This window comes from Hippoglossus hippoglossus, chromosome 16 (genome assembly GCF_009819705.1).
Source record: "Hippoglossus hippoglossus isolate fHipHip1 chromosome 16, fHipHip1.pri, whole genome shotgun sequence".
NCBI lineage: Eukaryota > Metazoa > Chordata > Actinopteri > Pleuronectiformes > Pleuronectidae > Hippoglossus > Hippoglossus hippoglossus.
This window is the reverse complement of record NC_047166.1, coordinates 12148595-12171515: the sequence shown is the minus strand read 5'-3', so window position 1 is coordinate 12171515 and position 22921 is coordinate 12148595. Positions and strand designations below refer to the sequence as shown.

The following is a 22921-nucleotide window of genomic DNA, read 5'->3' as shown; positions in this document are numbered from 1 at the left end:
AATCAAACCAATTTTAAACAATGAAAAGGAACTTCACTCTACCTGCCACTGTGTGCACCATGAACAGAGAGCTGTGAAGACATGATGTCCTTGTCTCTGTTGTCACCTATATAAGTTACCGTGTCTCGGGCTGTCTTGTCATATGTCTCGACAACAAAAAAAATGTTTTAACACCTACAAGGTCTCTCTTTCCGTTCATCAGCTCTACAGTGCTGAGAATAGAGAAAACATCTTATCAGTGGTCATGTGTGACAAACCAGCAAGTGTTTCGGTATCATATGAGCTGTTTGCAGTTGCACCTTCAAACATCACAGTCGAGAGGATCCTCTGGCTGGAGTTCTGATTGGCCACGGTGTTTTCAATTCATTCACAGACCCTGATCTCCAACAAAAGCAGGGTTGAGCATTTCTCCCCTCTTTGGATGGAAACTGTTACGCTCCTGAACGGCCAGATCAACGTAGCCGGTGCTGCGAGTGAGGGGGACCTTCTTCACAGATAAACGCTGCTTCTGTTTGACTCTCCAGAGATCCTCCTCGCACTGTGTCATCAAGTCCTGCAGCTTGACACAGTCTTCTTTCTGCCGCCCCCAGGACAGTTTCCTGGGAGTGGGGATGATGAGGCTGGTGGACCCAGAGTTACCCATGACAGGAATATGTGCTTGATCTGGAAGTTGGGGATAAGCAGCAAATCTGTGTTTGAAAAAAAAATGAGAATGCACCGAATGAATATGTTTGTAATGACACATTAAACTCAGGATGGCAGGCAGTAGAATCAAGGCCAATCAGTCCCCTTATGAAACCATATTTAAATTCACTGAATCCAGATTTCTATTTGGATCTGCACCAAATTACACAAACCCATATCAGTCCCTTAAACATGGTTGATCGTTTCATCTTTTTTTCCTCCCTGTCAACAGATTTAACTTCAGACTACCACTTGAATAAACAGGATGTCTCTCCCTGTCTATACTCTGACCCCAAAATCCTCTGCGGCATATTTAGATGTCACTTCCAGGGTCTTGGTTTTACCAACTATTTAGTTTCAGAGGGCTTGTGATTCCTTTTATATTTGTCAACTAATGCTTTCAATATTTGAAACTAGAATGGCACTCAGAAGAGTACATACTTCTGTCAAAGGCCCAACAGTCCCCTTTTGTGAAAACAGCGAAAATGTTGAAAAGCATCCTATCTTGCTATGTTTAAATAAGTTAAGGAAAAAATACTGGAAAGCAGAACGAAGAACAAGCAGACGAAAACATAACCTCTTAGATGGAGGTAATAAAGTTATGCTAACCCAAAGAATCCACACAAATAGATTTTTACCTACACAGGCCTCTGCGATGTTCCTCCACGCGGCTGCTGGTCGATCTGCTGAAGATCCTGCACTGAGTGAGAAGAAGTGTCAGGCTCCTCCATTATAAAGACAGTGCTGCAGGACAGACTGAAGGCCCGACCTCGTCTGTCCTCACAGGAACAATTCATCAGATCTCCCTGGATGAGATTAAACACAGCAGAAACAATACAAATTAAACACAGCTGATGAATGGATCTCATATTAAGGGTTCCATGTTAATCAGTTAGCCAATCAGTCAACTGACCAATCAATCACTGGGGGATTCTTTTTTAATCACAAACACACTTCCATTGTTTAGAAGTTAAACTGTGTTGTCCTTGTTTCTTCAGTTTCAGGGTTTAAACTCTCTGCTGTTGGGCAATTAAAACCAAACACAGCTAATGTACAATAACTATGTGTTTTAATATAGAAATTCAGTGTCCAAGTCAAATTTGTCTGACTTTATTCTGTTTTATAATTACACTTTTATTGAACTGAAGGTCTTTGAACAGCAATGACAGTAACTAAGAGTATAAAAGTATAAGGAAATAAAAGTATATTAAGACCTCAACACCTTTAAAGTGTTTCCTCACCCTGAAACCAAAGTGGTGTTAAGTTCAGTGACATGAGGATTGCAACTATGAATTTTTTTTATCACTTTATTTTACGTTGTGCGACAGGCCTTCTTTTCATGATATCCCAGGGAACAGTTAATGGATCTTAATAAAACAAATCAGGCACGTTAAGAGGACTCATATCTATAAGTGTGTGAAATGTGGTACTGCTGGATTTACTCTTAATTCTCTCACAAAAACGACTCCAGATGTCACAGTCATGCAAATCTAATATTTTGAAAATCAAGTTTCATCATCCAGTTTCCTGCACAATAATTCACTGAAATCTTTAACCTGCAAGTTGCTTTTTGAGGGTCTCTGTAGAGTCTGCAGCACCTCAACAAAATGCATGTCTTCACCACTGCTTCACAGCAGGAGGTTTAACCACCAGAGGTCACTTGTGATAGGTGCTGCTACTTTGAGGTTTAAGTCCATAAAAACAACAAATGGTGGTAATGGCAACAAGACTAAATTACGATCAAAGTTATTATAGTTCTTAATCATCATTATCAATTCAAATAATAATAATTGTAGTAATAATAATATCATCAACTTTATCGTCAAAGAAATAATCATAACATGATGTTTATTTATAAAAATTGAAAAAGGCTGCAAATTGACCCTGTACTAGAGTCTCTCATACCTCAGGGACACTTTAAAACTATCTGATAGTTGATAGTTGTGCCTCTTGTAATTGAATTCATCAGATATATCTTGTTTTCTAATTGAATCTATGTCTTAATTAAAAATGTATCTTTCTCTATAGAATATGTTTGTATAGAATATAAATTGATGCATTTTCTTTAATGAAAGTAAACACAGTGTAAGACTCTGACTCCATGTTGGATCCTTTTTCAACATTCAACAGTCAGTGTATCCACTTTCCAAAGTTGTTGCCATGACAACAGCAAGACAGGGGAAAAATGGCGCCACTCGCACAGTAAATGAAAACAAGCAGCGCTACAGCTAAAGCTAACTTTCTGTTTAAAGTCGTGTTTACCAACTGTAAATGCTTCATGTTTGCTTTCCTGTAACAAGTCCAAACCCAACATGTGAGTATATGTCCGCTGACTTACATGAATACTGCTAATAATGCTGTTGTTTCTGGTTAAACTGGGCTAGCTTGCTCACATTGGTTAAGCTAATGCTAGCTAAAGTTGGCTATAATGTTAGCTATCCTTATGATATGATACTGACTGTGTGAAAGGAAAATAAGTACTTTTACTTACAAGTACTTCTCTTCAGTACAATTCCCGGAACTAGTTCTTTATTTACTAGTTACCAGGTTCCTTTGCTACATGACATTTCATAACTTTCTCAGCTTTTAGCTTATACTTTTCAGATAGATTAGATAGATAGTAGTTCATTTTCTGTTTAAGATTTGAGGTTTAAAGTTTATAAGGTATGATGCATTATAAGCCCCACACAGTTGGCATTTAAAGGCTATATTCATATGGCAATTAAAGTGGTCCACTAACAACACAAACACAAATTATTGGTACTTTTACCTTTAAGATTGTTAGTACATTTTGCCAATGTGGTACTATATACTTTTACTTCAGTACAATTTTGAATACAGGGCTTTTCCTTGTAATGGAGTATTTTTACCGTGTGCTACATCTGCTTTTACTGGTGTAAATTGTTTAGATACTTCTTCACCTGAATCTCCAGGTCCCCTCAGATAACGGAGCTGAGTGAGATTCACCGTTTACCCGTCTGTAAATAAATGATTGGATTAGACACCTTTATAAATTCCCAGTGAGGAAACTCATTTGCTTTCAAATGCAGACAACTAACAATAAACATTACATTCACAGTGCACATCAAAATAATGAAAACACCATAAAAAAGGCCATTTGATGACGTGATTATCAGCTGACCTGCCATGGATCCAGCCCACAACTAAAAGTGTTCATGAAGAAATCTGACCGCTGCTGGAATATAACATCTTCTTAGTGGTTCAGTAGAACATTGAGGCTTAGTTGTTCAAAGAATGAGCTTCTGAGTCTGTAAAAAACATTGTGTAAGGGAAGGCCTTCAAAGTACAGGGCTGTTTTAAGTTGGTCTTTGTTCTCTTTTCAAAGGTGACGTCAAGTGAGGCCAATCACTGAACCGGCCTTTTTGGCAGGTCAAGATATTGTGCCTTTTTGTAGACTTGATAACTGATGTAGATGATTAATTATTCTAACTTTACTGGTCCTTTGCAGAGTAAACTGTTCATGGCAACACTGGAAGGTTTCAGAGGAGGAGGAGGAGGAGAACTAGTTTTCGATGGGCCAGGCATAAATGGAGATGAAGAGGAGGAAGACTCAGCTGCAGTGAGCTCAGGCGTCACACTCACCCGCAGGGTAATTGCAGAAGTCAGATGCACACTCTTACATGTTTTGCATATCTCCAGGTTTTACTCAGTGTTTTGGCCCAGCATGGACAAGTGGGCCTCTGCTTCTACAACAGTGAGAACTCTTCTTTACACTATATGATAGACATGCCTGACAACCATGAGCTCCAACTGCTGGCCAGAGGTAAACACAATTATAGACACAATAATATTCTTCCTTTCTCAAACAGACAGGTTCATGTTTTCTTATGCACTGCATTGTCTAAATATCATAGACTTTTAGACTGAAGACACTTCAGTCTAAAAGTCTTCAGCCTCATCTTATTTCTCCTTTTAGTTATCCAGGAGGTTAGTCCCCATGTGATCATCACCAGTGCAAAGCAGGAGCGCTGCATGACCCGCTTCCTGCAACAACTGGGTGAGCTCTGGGACATGATTAGCATAGAGAAGGGGAGACGGAAAAATGTCACAGAGAGTTTTGTTTTGATATGACGTGAGACAAGTTGTTTCTGGGTCAAGGCAATTAAATGAGATAGGAGTTACTTGACACTGCAGCCAGCTAGTGGTTGTATAACTAGTATACGCTGATATGAGAAATATTTTTCTGAGCAAACTTTAGTAACAATTTCATCATGTGAAACCACAACTTTGACAATTACCTTTTATTTAAAGTTCATCCATTTTCCTCTCTTTTATATCCAAGGTTCAAACCCAGACTACAAACCAGAGGTGGTTACTTATCCATATGTTGACTTTGGTAAAGAGATTCTCACCCATAAAAAACAGTATTCTCATCATTTTTAGGCAGGATTTTTTTTGCATAAAATTTGCATGATTTACCACAATGTATGACATGATTTGAATGTTGCAGGTCTGGAGGTTAGTAAGCAGAGGCTGCTCTCTGCCCATCTTCCTTCTCTTCCGCCTTCCATTTCAGAGAGAGACAAAATGTCCTACCTCTCCTCTTGCATCTCCTTTGACTCGCCTCTGATGGTGAGCCAGCTGTTTACATATCATCCTCTCCAACAACCTATCATACTGCAGGAGCTGGCTGCAAACTGTCCATCATTTTTGTTTGTGTGTGTGTGTTTGTGTAGCTGAGGACAGTGGGCGCTTTGCTAAAATGTCTGGACAGGAGGAGAGTGGGAGTGGAACTGGAAGACAGCAGTGTTAGAGTTCCTATCCTGCAGTTCAACGCCTACTCGCTGTAAGACCCACATTAATGTAGCTATGCACACACACACACACACACACAGACACACACACACACACACGTAGGACTGTGATTACACATTTTTCATAATGAGAACACTGAAGTTTTTTTTTTTTCAATGAAATAAAATCTCTCTTTTGCTTATGCTTCATCCCAATGTAGGAAAGGTGTGGTGTATATTGATCGAGACACGTACAGGTAAGAATGCACAGATCACAAATCTATAATCAAGAATTTATTATGTATATTATAATTATAAAAAATCTGACAAGAATCTCTTATTGAATTAGCTGCTCGTAATCCATATACAGTGAGACCGAAAACCAGTAGATTTTACATTCGACTGACTTTTCTTATGTTATAAATTTCATTTTTCTTTATATTGTGTATTCTTTTACTTTTAATTTGTGTTGTATTTTATTTAACTTTTTTGATTGTTAATTCAATGTTGTGGATTGGCACCCATTGTGCTGTGCACCATAGATCACATCAGATTGTATGAAATACCTTGTTCCAGGTTTGTTATAACCTGAAGCAGGCGAGCACAGGAGAAGTGTGAACCATTGAATTTGTATTGTTTCAGTGTACTGCAGATCTTCAAGTCTGAGCTCCATCCATCAGTGTACAAGCTGCATTCAGGCGAAAAAGAAGGACTCAGTCTTTATGGTATGCAGTTTCATATCAATGTTTAATTTATTCTCTAGCTTCTGTAACCATGTGACCGCTAACAACTATCATTTATAACTGTTTAATACAGGTATACTAAATCGCTGTAGGTGTAAGTTTGGCTCCAGATTGCTCCGGTGAGAAACAACTCATTCCAGTCACACACGTGAATAAATAGGGGAAATTCAATGTGCTCTACATCATGCATAAAAAGCAATAATACCAAATATAAATAACTGTTTGCACGGCTAAAATTATTATGTAAATATACTGTATGACAAAAACTAAATTTAATTTTGTTGTTATATATACTTTTATTGTGATTATTTTATGGTGGTTTTATTTTCATGCTACAATCACTGTGGGAATGTACATTCATGTAAATCTTCAGTCTTTCTTTACACAATCATATTTGAGTACACAACAAATTCTGGGCCGATATGGTAATATTTGAAGGTTGTGAGTTTGTACAATTTTCATTTACTATAAGTTGAAATGTCCTTTCTTCTGTCAGCCAGTGGTTTCTGAGGCCGACACGGGACCTGGCTGTTTTACACAGGAGACAGGAAGTGATACGTTTCTTCTCATCGCCTCAGAACTCAGACGTCCAGAGCACCCTGCAGTCTTCGCTACGCAACATCAGAAACATACCAGTAACAGCTCTGAGCAAATTTCCATTTCCATTTCCATTTCTTCACATCTGTGACTATTTAGCACTTAACCAAATGCGTCACTACCAGTACATTAACACCACGTGTCATTGTGTGTGTGTGTGTGTGTGTGTGTGTGTGTGTGTGTGTGTGTGTGTGTGTGTGTGTGTGTGTGTGTGTGTGTGTGTGTGTGTGTGTGTGTGTGTGTGTGTTAGACTCTTCTGCGCAGGATGTCCCTCTCTCACACCAAAGTGACTGACTGGCAAGGTCTCTACAAGGTTGGAGCTGCAGTGTTAACATGCATTTTAATGTGACAAGCTATATTGAATGTGAACAAAATGTTGTGTTTGTGTGTGATTGTCAGACGGTGTACAGTACAGTGTGTATCAGGGACACAGTGCGGCACCTGCCTCAATCCATTCAGCTCTTTCGTGAAATCAGTGAGGGCTTCTCCGATGACCTCCACCACATCTCCTCCGTCATCAGCCGAGTTGTGAGTTTAGGATTATTTACATTTCAATTACAGAAAATTGGTTGATTACTTTATAGCTTCTGTATGATAGTCCCGGAACTTAAGGAAAGGTAACAAAGTTTTATTATTATTTTCTAATTGGTTGTTCATGCCGATAAAAAATAAAAGAGTATTTATTGTTCATTAATGAGTTTGAGTCCATCTCTGAATTGGGACATGCAGGTGGATTTCGAAGCCAGCATCGCAGAGAACCGCTTCACCATCAAACCAAATGTGGACCCAGCTATAGATGAGAGTGAGTACAGAGAAGTGTTTAGTTTAGTTTGTGGGCCTGTGTGACTTTAACATGAACTCCTAATTACACTATCTCCCTCTGTCAGAGAAGAGGAGGATGATGGGATTGTCTGACTTCCTGACAGATGTCGCCAGAAGAGAGCTGGAGCATCTGGAGGCTCGCATCCCCTCCTGTTGCGTCATCTACATCCCTCTGGTCTAATCTTTATATCTACACTGCTACATGCTGCATCTGTTCAACAATTACATTTTTATTTCATTTTCTGCCTTTTGTCTGCATGTTGGTTGCGGGAGTCATATCTCTCAGATATGAGGAAAACCCTGTTTACCTAGAGCTCTATATACTGTATATGAGTGCTCATATACCATAGTTATCTCTCTTTACAGATTGGATTCCTGCTCTCTGTTCCTCGCCTGCCCAGTATGGTGGAGAGGGAGGATTTTGAGATAGAGGGTCTTGATTTTATGGTGTGTTTCTGATTTTGTCTTATTTGTTCGTGTTTTTAAAACTGACGAATCGCTCATGTTTTTATCATCTGCATTATCAGTGTTTATACCGTGTGTGTGTGTGTGTGTGTGTGTGTGTGTGTGTGTGTGTGTGTGTGTGTGTGTGTGACCTAGTTTCTCTCAGAGGACCGTCTGCACTACCGCAGCCAGAGAACCAAGGAGTTAGACCACCTCCTGGGAGACCTGCACTGTGACATCAGAGGTCTTTGACTTTCTCCCTTTCAGATTTACACCAATCACTGCAGACTATCCAAGATATGTTTATGCCCCCTTGCCAAAGACAACGAGTGGCTGGAGGCATTATGTTTTAGTTATGTCCGTCCCATTCTTGTGAACACAATATTTCAAAAACGCCTTTAAGGAGTTTCTTTAAATTTGGCACAAATGTTCACTTAAATTTCGACCAGTTGTCACTTGAACAGATTGGATACCAGCGGTGACAGGTCAAAGGTCATGGTCTCTTCATATGAGTATGAAAAAAATGTATATAGACTGAAACTGCAGTGGTCGGCGGAGATATACAATAGATTTCTAGTCCCAGATGGTCCACTTCCCCTTTTCTCAGACATGGAGACGGCAGTGATGACACAACTGCAAAACACAATCCTGGAGAGGAGCAGCTCCCTCTACAAGGTTGGTGTGATTCACTGTCCACTTGAAGTGTTTAAACAGGACTCTGACAAAATGACTGTTGGTGTGAAAGTAATTTTGTTAACGTGCGTAGGCGGATTTTGTTATGATTGACTGTGTTTCCCTCAGTTGGGATATGTTGTTCATTTTGATTATGAAACAGGCCTCGAACCCATAAAAAGGTCATTTTTAAGTGCTAAGATATTTGCCTCATTGTTGATGTGTGGATATTTCATGATGCAACTGCTAATGTTATTATCATTGAGGGCAGATGACAAATTATTGTTTATTTTTTTTATATTTTAGCTGTGGTAAGAATGTCCTTGCTTTTGGGCAGATTGTGGTTTATACTAAAATTTAACAGCTTTATTACATTATAGACTCATTGGATTTTAAACTTATTGAGCTTTGTTAAACTGGTTTTTCAGCCAAATCTCTCTATGGAGAATGAAACACTCACACTCACCACCCTCATACTGGTTAGTCTCTGCAGTAACACAATGTGCTTCTCTGTGGTGCATTTGCTCAGAATGTTTAAATTTTTTATAATTTCACCACAGTTTAAATCACATGATTAAATATACAGCTTCCTCTTTATTACTCTTGCATCACCTGTCACTGTTTGTCTCTGGTAAGAAGCCCTCTTTTTACAGCATTCAGCGTGTTTAATGTGTTGTGTTGTGTTGTGTTGTGTAGGTCCTGGATCTCGCTGCAGAGCTCGACTGTCTGATGGCTATGAGCAGCGCCTCCCAGGAGTATGGCTATTCCTCACCTAAGCTTACCAGCCACAGGAGCATAACAATCACACAGGGCAGGTATAGGCACTCACACGTGATATGTAAATTATTGTTACAACACAAAAATCTACATTGAGTATATTTTTCAATCGCTTTCCAGACATCCACTGTTGGAGCTGTGCGCCCCTGTGTTTGTGGACAACTCCTTCCAGAGCACAGAGTCGCAGGGCAGAGTCAAGATCATCACAGGACCCAACTCATCTGGCAAGAGCATCTACCTCAAACAGGTAAGACAGTCATAAAATATCTGTCTGTACAAGGTTTATCATCTCAGTAACAAGGATGATAATAAACTGCTTCTAAATCAGTCATACTCAACTGTTTGTGTTATTTCACTGCAGAATCAGCGACAGTGTTTTAACATCTCTGTATTTGACTCACTGTGTATGTACTCCAGTTTCCTGTTTACATCAAATTGCTTTGTCATTGATTTTAAAGCAAAAGTAATAATTAAAAAACAGTGACAAAAACTTAATTTACAGAAAAAAATGCATAATTACCTAGAAATAGCTTTCATTATGTTTCTTCAGCACCAGTAGTTGCACTTAAGATACTAGTTACCTGAGCATGCTGATAGATAATGACAACTGTCATGTCATGATGTAAAAGATATATAGTTCACAATTCCAGACGGTCTAACTTTAGCTTGGCATCGGCAGACCAGTATGTCTTTCGGGTCTAGAACCTCAGTTAAAATGTTGTTTGGCTCCTTACCTGTAACTTCTTTTTTATCTGATTTGACTGTGGCAGGCTGGTCTGATTGTGTTCATGGCTCTGATTGGTTCAAACGTGCCGGCGAAGGAGGCGGAGATCGGTCTGGTGGATGGGATCTTCACCCGCATGCAGAGCAGAGAGTCTGTGTCCGTGGGCCTCAGCACCTTCATGATTGACCTCAACCAGGTATCAAACACACACACACAGACTCACAAACATACACATATTGACACATACACTTCTATGTACGCAAACTTTGTCTACAATGTGGATATGCGTGTGTGTGTGTAAAATAAAAGACATGAACTTCCAGGAATACAGTCCCCACCTCCCACTGTCCACCTATCGAGAAATTAAAAATTATGCAACCAGTGTCTATAACTGCAACACACACACACACACACACACACACACACACACAAATTTAGTGTACTATAACTGTTTGTGTCTTTATTCTCCAGATGGCCCAGGCTCTCAACTGCAGTACTGGCAACTCATTAGTTCTCATCGATGAATTTGGAAAAGGAACTAACACAGTGAGAACCAACTTGTTCCAGCACTCTGTGAATTAGAAACACATGTATGCACATAACAAGGACGCACAGTGTCATTAATGTGAGGCACCTGAAAACAATCCCAGACAATATTATCCCATTCAGAGCTACATCATGAACACACCCGCGGGTCAGTTCACCATGTGCCACTTAGCAGCAGCTGTTCAGACCTGCAGTTATAGAAGTGTTGATGTGCGCCATCTACAGGCGAGGGAAGTAACACTTTACTTCCAGTGCCTTTGTTTAGTGTTTGTAAGCACATATAAGAATATTTGAAGTGTTCATAGATGTAAAGTATTTGTCAACAAGTAAAACGTCTACTGTGAATAGCTGTTGGCGAATAAATTAATGAACACAGCTGCTTATTAATCAATTAGGAGATGTTATAGGTAAATTATTGAATGTGTGTACTTGAATTTACTCAAAATATACTTATATAAGCTAAATAGGGGAATTCTTTTTCGGTTTTAGCAGGAAAGTAATGATTACGTTTTGAATGTTGTGAAAGCAACATGTATAGAATGTTATAACAGCTATTTGAAATGGCTGCTGTGTTGGTTTTATGATTTATAATATACTTTATTTTTGGTAATTGGAGCATATTTGCTGCTAAATACTAGCAAGTGTACACTCAGAGTGTCATTATGTTCTCTGTCCTCCATCACTGTCTGAAATTCCCCTCTGGAGAGGGACAGCCAAAGTCCAAACCAATTTTATTTGCCTGAAGAAGAAAAAAAAGAGGCTTGGGAGGCAGAGGCCAAACAAAAACATCACAATAAAATCGCCAGTTTAGGTTTAATAATTTCTGTCACGGGTCCCAGTTCATCGATGAAAATGACAAGAAGTTAAAATGGCTATGATTGTTATTTTTATTATATCGATGTAAGAGATGAAAAACAACATGAAAACAATGACAGACAGACGCAGTTAGAAACCACCTGGTGAACAGAGGAACATTTAAGTGCTGAGGAGCCAGATATTTCCCTCAGGAGATGTTACAATCATGACTCGAAATGAACAATAATCTTGCCAACAACAAGCTGAACAAAGAGCACAAATAATGCAACTCCCAAAAACAAACTGAGTGAAAGAGAAAGGGGAACATCTGGTGTGTGTTTCTCTTCATCCACAGACCAACACACAGGACAGTCCTGTTCATTTGTTTATCTGTGGCAACAACTCAATGTCAGTCTATAAAGGGTTTGAGTAAAGAGCTTAACCTGAATTAAGACTGAAGACTTTGACCCACAGCAGCTTCCTCCTTGTTCAGAAACCGTGTCATGTCCCCCTACAGGTGGACGGGCTGTCGCTGCTGGCTGCATCCATGTCTCACTGGCTGAGGAAAGCTCCAGTGGACGTTCCTCACGTCCTGTTGGCTACTAACTTCCACAGTTTGCTGCAGCTGGGCCTTCTACCCTCCTCTGCCCTGCTGTCTCTCCTGGTACTGACGGACACATCAGCCCAGCTCACACTATACGCAGCAGTGTTTCTATGATATGTTCAACGAGGTCAAAATAATTTGCTGCAGAATAATGAAGACTTCCAAATAACCATCATCTACTGATGTAAACCATGTCTTCATTTCAGATATGTTTTGCATCAGTATAAGTGTAATATTTATAAGTGTCTAATTTTGTTTGTGTGTGTGTGTGTGTGTGTGCGTGTGTTAGACTCTAGAGACAGCAGTGGATGGGGATGAGTTGGTGTTTCTGTACCAGTTGAAAGAAGGGATCTGTCACTCCAGCTATGCTGCCAACATCGCCACTCTGGCAGGCCTGCCAGTTAGTCTTGTACAAAGAGGAGTGGAGGTAAACACACGTACACACACACAGTGGTACACAGAATTATGCTGTGATAGGCTGACTGCTGGGGGGTGTGTTCTTCTTCAGGTGTCTGAACTTTACAGGACAGGAAGACCCATTAAACGCATTGACAAAGCTTCAACAGATGAGCAGGCAAACAGGTTTGTTAAACTTTGACTGCACAGAAAGACTAATCAAAGCCCACACTAGAGAGCATTGCGTGTGCATGTCTTAAGCATGTGTGTGTTACAGACAGGTTACATGTGTGCATGTGTTTCTACTGACAGGTGCAGGTCTGTGGTAGAGAGGTTTCTGAACCTCAACCTGGAGGACAAAGAGTTGGATCTGCAGAGCTTCATGAAGGAAGAGCTCCTGCCCTCTGCTGGAGAGCTGCTGAACCACAGCTGAACTGTCCTGCCTCTGCAAACCTTTCTCTGCAGCTCTGTGGTCAGTTGGTCTCAGTTCTCAGTGGTGGTCAGTCGGTGTTGGGAGTGGGCGTTAAGTGATATTCTCCCTGGATACAGTTATCTACTCACACTGTACATAAACTGTGGCACTAACAGTTACAAAAACCCTGCTCAATTTCCTTTTGTGTTTTGTTCCATGTAAGTACTGTTTGTACATTTCAGAATAATAAATGTGACACAAAACAGATTTACTCTATTTTAATACATTTTATGCCATGACAAGTAATGTTTAATAATTCAGTGGTCTACCAGACAGTACAAAATAATCTGTAAAAGCTGGTGAATTCTCAGTCCATTCATCATCACTTCAGCGTCTTTTTTTATTTTTTTTAAGATCAGTAACTAAATGTAGAATGTTTATTGTGATCACGTTGAGGGTCCAGTGACGTGCCAGGTCGTTAAAAAAGCCACAGTGACGTACAAAAGAGTACAGAGAGGAAGTTTGGGAGCCGAGTTACAGAACGGTTTGTCACAGCAGTGTTTGGTCATGACGAAGACGGTTTGGTTGAGGAAGAGCTCCACCGAGGTCTCCACATCGCATTCCTCTGCTTTCACACAACCCAGAGTCTTAACCTCCAGAACATCCGCTATGGAGATAAGAAGGTGTTCTGTGTCAAGATAAACTGCATTCACCCTGATAACCTTGACACACTTTCTAATGCTCAGATATGAATTGATACAAATTCTTATCCACCACACCTGCCTTCCCTCGGCCTGTGAAGCAGCGCTCGCCGAGGCTGCAGTTGGTTTGGGTGGTGTAGCAGGTGTCCCAGAAGCCCAGGTCGCAGCGGAAACACTCCAGATAGTCTTCCTCTTCTGTAAATGAATCCATGAGCGGCTCTCCTTGCTCGTTCTCCTCACCTGAACCCAAAGAACAACACAAAACAGCTCAGATTGCTGCAGGAGACTCTCAAATAAAAGCAAGTAATTAGCAAAAGTAGAATATCGTTTAGTAGAGGGAAAACCTCTGCCAAGGCCCAACAGTCCCTTTAAATTCTCATTATCTACAGATACAGATACAGGTGTATCTATTTATTGTAAGCATTATGTAACCCCATTAAACCTGCTGCACAGGAGATCTGTGGCATAGAAAGCAAGATAAAAAAACAACAGCAGATAAAACAATATTAAACATGACAATTTAAAAGACATGCTAAAATAAGGATACCAGAGAATATACAGTCATTAACACTGCATGTCAGGTTAAAGGATAAAATGCTTTGGATTATTCAGATTTCCAAGCGTTCATGTAATATCTTGTTGGACGCATTTATAATTCAGGGGCTGCTGAATGTGGGAAGTGTCGTGCTGTTGGAGGGCACCGAGCCAAAGTGATGAGCCACGTTCTGCCGAGCGCTCCATCATCTTGGAAATATTTTGTTTATTCCGCAGCAGTCTGGAATGTGTTTCTTTGACTGGGCGACTTGTGTTATTTAGAGAGGGCTCCAAGTCTTAGGGCAGCATCGTGTTTTTATTTAACCAGGCAGATACTGGAGTTAATAGAAAACGTTGGCAGAAACCCACAGTGGAGGAGGAGGGTTGTGACTTTACTGCACCGTACTGCACTGCTCCTCAAAATGCAAGTGGCAATTTTAAGCACATTTTAACACATCTGTATAATATTCAAATAACTACAAAGGCGGCGTATTTCAACATTCAAGCACTTATTCCCTGTTTGTCAGACCACATGCTGTTGCCATGTGGCCGGCTTCAGCGCTGCTATCGTCTGCTGCTGGCAAGAGGTCTGATCTCTTTCACCAGGGCCGTAAGATGTTTTTCAGTGAGACTCACAATCCTTATCCCCTCTCATCTTGTTAGCTCGTGCTAGCTCAGGTGAACAAGCAGATATAAGACGAGTGGAGTGAGGCTTATTGAGAGGGAAGAACAGACTCTGCACTGTTCTTTATTTTCACCTCATGGTCTAAATCTGGGCTCAGCCGCCAGTTAATTAGGTGCATGTTGATGAAAGCAGTTGAATTAATTTCGGAGGATGTAACATTAGTATGTAGGGCTGTTGCTTTGTGTTACATAATCTGTCTCATTTAGATCAATGAGGGCAGACTATCCCACAGCATCTAAAATTACCATGAAACATCGCTTTCAAAACACTTTCCACAGAAACTTTATAACATTAATGAAGGGAGTTTTTTTTTTTTTTATAGGGCCGCAAATAATTCATTAACAGAAAATATATTTGAGTGGAAAAAATGTTGAATATGTGATGGTCACAGCTTCTCAAATGTGAGGATTTGCTGCTTTGTCTCATTTTACATTAACTTGAATATGTTTGGGTCATTTGGTTAAACAACACTTGATATTAAAAGGGAACACCTTTGAGCCAGAGAGAAAAGTTCCACTATTTCCTGAAGTTTTAAAAACCAAATAATGACCCTGAATAATTAAGAAGATTTTCTATAATTTGATGAATTAGGTCAAATTAGTTGCAGATCAAACTTTTTCAAGGAGTGAAAGTAGACTGCAGTGGATTTTTATCAACTGAGAATAAGTGTATGAAATAAAATGCAGAGTTTCACGTCACCTCTTAATCAACTCACGTTACATAGAAATAAAAAAAAAGTAACAGAATATGACGATGGCCCTGCTGATATTTCACAAATCCAGAAGCGTATTAATTTGGTATGAATTAACACATACTGTTTATCCCTAATTAATCATTTAACTCTTCATTAAATCTATGCATGATGGGTCATGTATAGTGTCCTAGATATAAATGCTGTCACGTTCCAAAATGTCCTCAAATTTCAATCCTAATCCAAACCAGCAAAAAACTGTTGCTCAACAAGAACTCATCGATCAGAGGTTAATAAAGTTTTTTAGAAGTTGTTGTTGTTGTAGAAATAATGTTTTATAACTAGATATACTATCTAGATGTACTATCTACAGTTCACTTAATCTATAGCCCTGATACTACATCCTCTTACCTTGAGTCGGAGCGAGCGCTGTGATGACGAGAACACAGAATATTAGATTTCTCATTCTGAGCGTGATGCTTCCTCCATTGATTGCACCACGAGGACTGTGGAGGAGACCGGAAGCATGGACTGCAATTGGATTAGTCAGGAATACACCTGCTATTTGCCCTGCGCCGGTCACACTACTGAGAAGCTGCTAATGATCAAAGTGAATAACTGCAAAGTAGAAGGGAAACAGCAGCAATTTGGAGGAGAGCAGAGAAGTGTGGTAATGATGCCGGAAGGATTTTATGTCTCTTTAAATGTCAGGGAATGACATTTGGTTTTTAAGCTGTTTTAAAAGAAGGTCCCTATGATTCTAAAAAAAACTAACTACTGAATGTCAGATGTGGACAAGGGTGGTGTTAGAAAACATATCTCTCTCCCTCCATCTGGTCGTGTAGACGTCTTAACCCAATCCCTGTTTCTGCTGTTACAGGTGTAAAAAAAAGCTGTTTTTTCAAAGCAGCGTCTTCAGGCTGGTTGATCCTCAGCCTCTCATCTGTCTACACAAAGAAAAATGTTGATGATCGCTCCTCTGCCTCTTAAGGAACAGAAATTGCATGTTTTCTGAGTCAGCGCAGGGTTAAGCAGCTTACAGCCTACTGTCCGTCTGCTCAGATATGTATCAATGCACACACACACTCACACACACACACACACACACACTCACACACAGCGTGTTCTCTCACAGGAGGGGATTCGATTCAGTCATATTCTCAATGCAGCATTAAACGTGTGTTGCTGAATTATGTAACGCTGCTGTGCCGGAGAGGAACCTTAAAGATTTCCTGAACTCTCTGTTGCTGCAGTGATGTGTGCAGGTGTGTGAAGATACTGAAATTCATGGTGTGAGAGTTCACATCTAAATGTAATGTGATCATCAGTATAAATGATGGTAACTGCAGCAGGTAGAGACAGTTCATCACCTCAGTTAACTTCTAATAACTTTGATATAAATCAACATGAATCATATTAATTACAGTCAGTAAAGCTGATCTCTTTTTGTACTATGCACTTTATCTAGTGGGTCACGGCCGATAAATATTTTATACATTGAAGTTTAATTTATTGAAACATTGGTTTTATTCATTTTCACTTTGACTTCAAATTGTTTTTTAGGATTTTTTTCTTTTCTTTTTAAGGGCTCGGATTTTATTGATGTTTTTCACAGTCTACAATGTATTTTTAGTGAGTGTGGATTTTCTTCTCCATGCTTGGGTCAGCTCACCAAGACAAGTTCCATTCAACTTTGTTGATGTTTGGATTTTTATTTGGATCTACACCAAATTGCACACACTCATAAATATCAGTCCCCTGAATATAACATTATCAGGATCCATTATTTCAGAAGTGTTCCTGGATCCGCCCCTGATCCGGATCCACAGTTGCCCCAGACTCTTCCTTCCTCCAAGTTTCAGGGTAATCCGTCTGGTAATTGCATTATCTTGCTCACAAACAAACACCAACCAACAAAACAACAGACGGGTTGAAACATAACCTCGGTAGTGGTAACAATCTGAATGCTAGGGCGCCATTTCTTTTCTGACAACCTTCATAGTGGAGAATGTAGTTGTTAAACTTGCTGCATTATACAAAGAGGTGTTTGTTTTTCCATCGATCCTCACTGATATGAATGGGGTGAATAAAATAATCAAATGTGGTGAAAGCCCTCATTCACCACAGTGGTCACAGCTTCCACCACCATGGAGCTCTATTATATCAGCCGTCAACACAAACTGCAGCCTCCACCATGAGAGTGTAGTCGAGATAAAACAGTTTCAAAACAAACTGGACATTAGAACCTGAATGAATGTTGGGTTTATTGCAGAACTCTGACTGAGTGAAGACAAAAACAAATGACAGTAATCCAGGAAATTATTTGCAGGTTAATCGGTAATGAAAACATCAGCTTCAGCTCAACAATCCATTATGTTTCTGTCATCAGTGGCGGATCCAGGGGTGGGACCAGGGGGCCACTGGCCCAAGCTGAAATCTGATTAGCCCCTGTAGTACCACGGTTCTGACAATAGTCTTTTTCTTTTTATAACCTAACAATACAAACAACAAATATGACAATTTGATTTAAAGAAAATAACATATTTCTAAGATTTTTTGAAGAACATGATGTGCTTGAACAAGGAGCAATTTTCAAATATATTCAAAGATGTGTGGCTTTGAATCAAAGCCATAGAGCAAACAGTAAACAAGGAATGACTTCAGTGTGCACCTTTCTGAATCAGGACTTGTGCATGGATGTTGGACGTATAATTGCCCCCTCTGAGTAAATTGTGGCCCCTTTATGGCCCCTTAATTCTAAGGAATCCTAGATCCACCACTGCTTCACATGATGTCACACTGAGAACTGTTGTATGTGTGAGTGAGGGCGAGGAGGGAGCTGCTCCTCCGAGCGATGAGAGCGGAGGACTCTGCTTGCAGCTCGTTGCAGGATTCACACACGTCTCTCCAAATCATCCCTGCCACTGAAATATACATGTTCACTGCACCTACACAAAACCCTCCACCGTGTGTGTGTGTGTGTGTGTGTGTGTGTGTGGGTGTGGGTGAGGGGTGATGTTTTTAGTGAGCAAAATGTGTGGCTGCAAATGACTGTACACTTCAGTCTCGCTCGTCATCTGGATGGCAGGATCCCAGCATGGGCCCGAACAACAAGGAAATACTCTGCAGTCCTGAAGCACCTATAAAAACCTTCACACTGATCCCCGGTGTAATTAGAGGCTGCAGGAGAAAATGCTGGTGATAATTAAAATCCTGAAACCCTAACCCCTGCGTACCCCTCCGACTGTTCAAACACGCTCATTTGGCTTAATTTTCCCTGATAACATTTTTCCCTCTGCATTGTTTTTGTGCCCTATTTTCTCTTTCTTTGCAGCAGGAGGATTGAGGAGGATTTGAATAAAGCGTAGGAAAGCGATGATGATGAAGAGAGAGGAGATGAAAGGTCGTGATGGTGGGAGAGAGGACAGCGTTTCTCAGTTGCGCTGCGTCAGGAATAACTCATCCCAGCCTCACCAGATTTTGCTCTTTTCTTTTTCTCTCTCCAAACTCTTGAAGATTTTCGCCTCGCCACGCTCGAGAAAACTGAGCAGCTGAGCAGTGGGAATCACAAAAATGTTTTGAATTACTGTAAAACAAAAAACCAAGCAGTGGAGTCCACACTTGCATGTGTACAAAGCATCAGCTGGTATTTATAGCGGGGCTGTAGGTGTGGAGTGAGAGGAGTGTGGCCTCTGTGTGTGTGTGTGTGTGTGTGTGTGTGTGTTTCTCTTGTTTATACTGAGACGCAATTTCCTCAGATAAAGAGCAGATTACAGTGTGTGTGAGATTAGATAAAGACTCATTTGAGCCCTAATCTAGCTCATCCTCTTCAGTGAACCTCTTAAGCAAAGAAATGTAGACGCTGTACCTCAGCAGGGATGTGTGTGTGTGTGTGTGTGAGAGAGAGGGAAAGAGGGAAAGCCAAGAGTTGAGTGTGGCACCCAAATAACTTTTCAGCAAACCTCCTTGCGTCCAAATATGGTCAGAAAAGCAGTGGCTTTAAGGATTCTCGGGCACGGGTGCGATCAAAGACGTACAAGATGCTGAGTTGACATCAAACAGCGTAGCTCCAATCTTTTAAATGCGAGTGAGTCAGGGAACCATGTGGGGTAAAAAAAAAAGTAAAACCTTCCCAGACAGTGACTCAGAGCCTCCGTGCCCCTCGAAGGGACTAAACCGTACGAGCTCACGCTTCGTGAGTTTATTGAGGAATGCATAGTCTGCGTCTGCACATGAAAACTTTAGAATGCGTCTCGTCATGCATGTTTCATGAGACGGTAGAAGCTGAACCAGTGGTGGTGGTGGGGGGGGGTTCAGTGTTGATGCGGCAGAGGAGAGTCTGTCCGTATGTTGAAGTGGATCTCACTGGAGTTGCAGGAGTCCGAGTAGACGGAGGAGTGGGAGACGGACAGGCAGGGGGAAGGTGGGTGAGGAGTCGGTTCCTGGTGGTGCAAGACTCGGGCCAGTAGGGTTGACCCTCCCTCCTTCTCCTCCTCCTTTATGTCCACCTTCTCGTTACCTCCACCACCTGCATCCGGAGATGTTGTGCTGCTGCTGATGTTGTGTCTGTTGGTGCGAGGCAGAGCAGGAGGAAGAGGAGGCCCCCAGCTCTGGTTTGAGAGTGGGAGTGTGTGGGCCGGAGCAGCCCAGGATCCCTGCTCTGTGTCTTTACACTCCCACTGCTCCTGGCAGCCGAAGCTGGGCTGCTCCTGCGAGTCCTCCCAGCTGTACCTTCCCTTCAGGTCCTCCAGGTCGTCAGATGTCTCGTATTTGAGGACTTCCTGGTCCCGGTTCTCGTACAGCAGCGTGGCAGCACAGATGAAGATGAACAGGCCCACTCCCATGACCACGGGCCCCGTCAGTTTCATCCTCTCGGCGTGGGTGCTGCCGCGGCCTCCCACGGGCTTCGGTTCCGCGGACACATAGCCCGCCACTGCCACGCTCATGCCCACCAGGACCACCACTACGCCCAGGAGAAGCCACGCGCCGGGGGCAGAGCGCAGGGGCAGCTTGGTCTGGAGGGCCTTGCCTATCCTCAGGTGCCTGTGGCATGCTGGGAGGCAGACAGGTGAGGAGTGGGAGGAGGCGGGGCTGCAGACTGGACTGGCTGCAGTCATCCTCTGGCTTCACTCTGAAGAAGAGAGGAAGAAGAGTACAGGGGGGTGTTACAGAGAAGATAGTTCACTCTGCTTTGCACACAACAGGAAATAGCTGCTTTAATAAGACATGTGGCCGAGTTAATGAGATGCCAGCCCCCCTCTGCCCCTGCAGCCCCCCCTCCTCAACCATCTCCTCCTCTGAACTGCTCCTGAACCTCTCATGTCCCCATCAGGGGAATCAAACCCGACAGGACCCTGTCACTTCACTCCACTGTCTCGCTGCAGTCATTTAAAGGGGAGAGAATAAATGGAGTCACGTTAGTACAATAACTGCCCCAACTCAACTCACTGTTTGATTCCCTCCTCCGACACACCGGCTGATCCAACAGTCACATTTCACATGCGCTTTTACGCATGAATCTTTAATGCGGCTCCTCTTTAAATTCATGGCTTGATTCACTGCAGATCAGTGTCTTGTTATGTGAACGTGTGAACGCGGCCAGTGAGCGATCACGTCGGGTACTTGCCTTGTTGTGGACGTGAATCCGAAGCAGAAACTGGATCCTCGGCATCATCGAGATAAATCAGGCTGAGTTGCGTTTTTCCTCCCACTCCGCCGTGTGCGTCTTTTTCTTCTTCTTCTTCTTCTTCTCCAACACTTTGATTCTTACATCCACACTTCTTCTCTCACCTCGTTCCTCCTCGGATGAAGACGCTGCTCTTCTTCCTCGTCTTTCCAGTGCGGCTGCTGCTGCTGCTGAAGTGAAGCTTTTATAGTAAATAACAGTCTCAGTAAAAAAGTGGTGCAAAGCTGCTCTGCCTCTGTTTCCTCACTGCCTGAGCGCCTGTGCAGCCCCGTGTGTGTGTGTGTCTGTGTGTGTCTGTGTGTGTGGTGGAGGAGGGGTCGTGGGAATCTGTGGCTGCTCCAGGCCAGTCCCACGGTGAGCTCTGTTATTCTGAGTGATCATCAACCATCGAGTGTTTTTTCAAAGGAGCACATCCAGAGAGCCTGTACGAAACGTTCAAGTCAAATAGTAGTGAGTCATACTGCTGACTTAAAGGACCACACTTGTAGGAGCCCTGTAGAATGTAGGACACCAAATATGTCCCTATAGGTGTCCTTGTTGAGCGGTGGGTCATTTGTCTTACCAGGTAGGAGCAGGAGTTTTGGACTTATACGTCATGATGTTGTATTGGTGAAATGTTTGGCTGCGTAGAAACACACGTTCACGCTGGTTGTGGTTTCTTGGCTTTTAACGCTGCAGCCTGTTGCTTACGAACCAGGTGTAGTGAACACACAGCCTGGTGATTGCACAGGAAGTTGCATTATGTTGGACACGGGCCAGATGTGGCCCACACAGCACACTGGCTTGTGGGTGGGTCTTTACCATTTTCCATTTGGGTCATGGGTGTAAGAGCGAGCCAGTTTTCAGTTGCATGGTTTTGACAGTAAACAGGGGCCGGAGCTTTTTAGTTTAAAGGTATTTACTACTTGGCTCTATGCTCAGGTGTCCTGATGTTTCTGTTATCTGATCCAAACCTAACTTCCTGTAACAATATATCTGAGATGAAAAATCCAATGTTTAACTTCAAAGGTTTCAGAAATTTAAAGTGAAAATACATATTTGTTTTTGCTGAATCATGTTTACATATTTGTAGTGGCTTAAATCCAAATATCTCTATAATCTCGAGGTGTGGATTTGACAGTGAAGTAAATAAATGTGCACACAGGCGAAGAAACTGCTGTCAATCATTCATGAGATTTTTGTAATGAAAGTTTTGTCTTGGTCTTTAATCAATGTAACCAAATTTCAGAAAATACAGTAAATTTGGTTTTCATTATGATTATTAACTCCACCAAGGACATCATGTTTTCACCACATGTTTTTTGTTGGCAGGATTACACAAAAACTACTGAACAGATTTCCACTAAACTTGTTGGAGGGATGGGACATGGGTCATGAAAGAACTATTTGAATTTTGGTGCAGATCCAAATAAAGGGACCATAACTTTTATCAGTTTCATTAATATTGTGAGATATGGCATTTTTTCCCAATTTTCCAGAGAATAATTCATGGTTCTTAATGAAAAGAAAATCTGGCACATCATAGGAGGTGATATCTATGAGTGTGTAAATGAATGCAGCTTGATTGGATTTAATGGGACTGTTGGGCCTCTTCAGAGGTATGTGCCTCAATTTTAGTTTTTTAGGTAATTCAAATATCTGAAAGTAACAATAT

General features: G+C 41.5%; 3 protein-coding genes across 5 annotated transcripts; 1 reads left to right on the top strand and 2 right to left on the bottom strand.

The window, feature by feature from the left end:
• The first annotated feature begins 2861 nt into the window (after window positions 1–2861).
• Window positions 2862–13230, top strand: msh5 (mutS homolog 5). Of its 3 annotated transcripts, none has more exons than XM_034610582.1 (26): window positions 2862–2998; window positions 4154–4264; window positions 4345–4468; window positions 4622–4702; window positions 4988–5041; window positions 5156–5277; window positions 5382–5491; window positions 5660–5695; window positions 6081–6163; window positions 6255–6300; window positions 6678–6816; window positions 7029–7091; window positions 7178–7306; window positions 7508–7580; window positions 7666–7775; window positions 7967–8047; window positions 8201–8288; window positions 8652–8719; window positions 9413–9531; window positions 9614–9740; window positions 10315–10413; window positions 10689–10763; window positions 12076–12222; window positions 12452–12589; window positions 12671–12744; window positions 12871–13230. In XM_034610582.1, the coding sequence occupies exons 2-26, from the start codon at window positions 4166–4168 to the stop codon at window positions 12989–12991; spliced, it is 2406 nt and encodes an 801-aa protein (XP_034466473.1). In that variant the 5' UTR covers window positions 2862–2998; window positions 4154–4165; the 3' UTR covers window positions 12992–13230. The 3 variants fall into 3 exon arrangements, with proteins under 3 accessions (XP_034466473.1, XP_034466472.1, XP_034466474.1); XM_034610581.1 differs by having other exon boundaries at window positions 10264–10413; XM_034610583.1 differs by lacking the exon at window positions 10689–10763 and having other exon boundaries at window positions 10264–10413.
• Window positions 13231–13333: 103 nt separating this feature from the next.
• Window positions 13334–13895, bottom strand: LOC117776568 (sperm acrosome membrane-associated protein 4-like). Its single transcript, XM_034610610.1, has 2 exons — window positions 13750–13895; window positions 13334–13637 (listed from the first exon to the last, which is right to left on the bottom strand). The coding sequence occupies exons 1-2, from the start codon at window positions 13880–13882 to the stop codon at window positions 13417–13419; spliced, it is 354 nt and encodes a 117-aa protein (XP_034466501.1). The 5' UTR covers window positions 13883–13895; the 3' UTR covers window positions 13334–13416.
• Window positions 13896–17831: 3936 nt separating this feature from the next.
• LOC117776563 lies at window positions 17832–22012 on the bottom strand. The gene is made up of 2 exons (XM_034610602.1): window positions 21208–22012; window positions 17832–20712 (listed from the first exon to the last, which is right to left on the bottom strand). The coding sequence occupies exon 2, from the start codon at window positions 20696–20698 to the stop codon at window positions 19895–19897; it is 804 nt and encodes a 267-aa protein (XP_034466493.1). The 5' UTR covers window positions 20699–20712; window positions 21208–22012; the 3' UTR covers window positions 17832–19894.
• Between the last annotated feature and the right edge of the window lie 909 nt (window positions 22013–22921).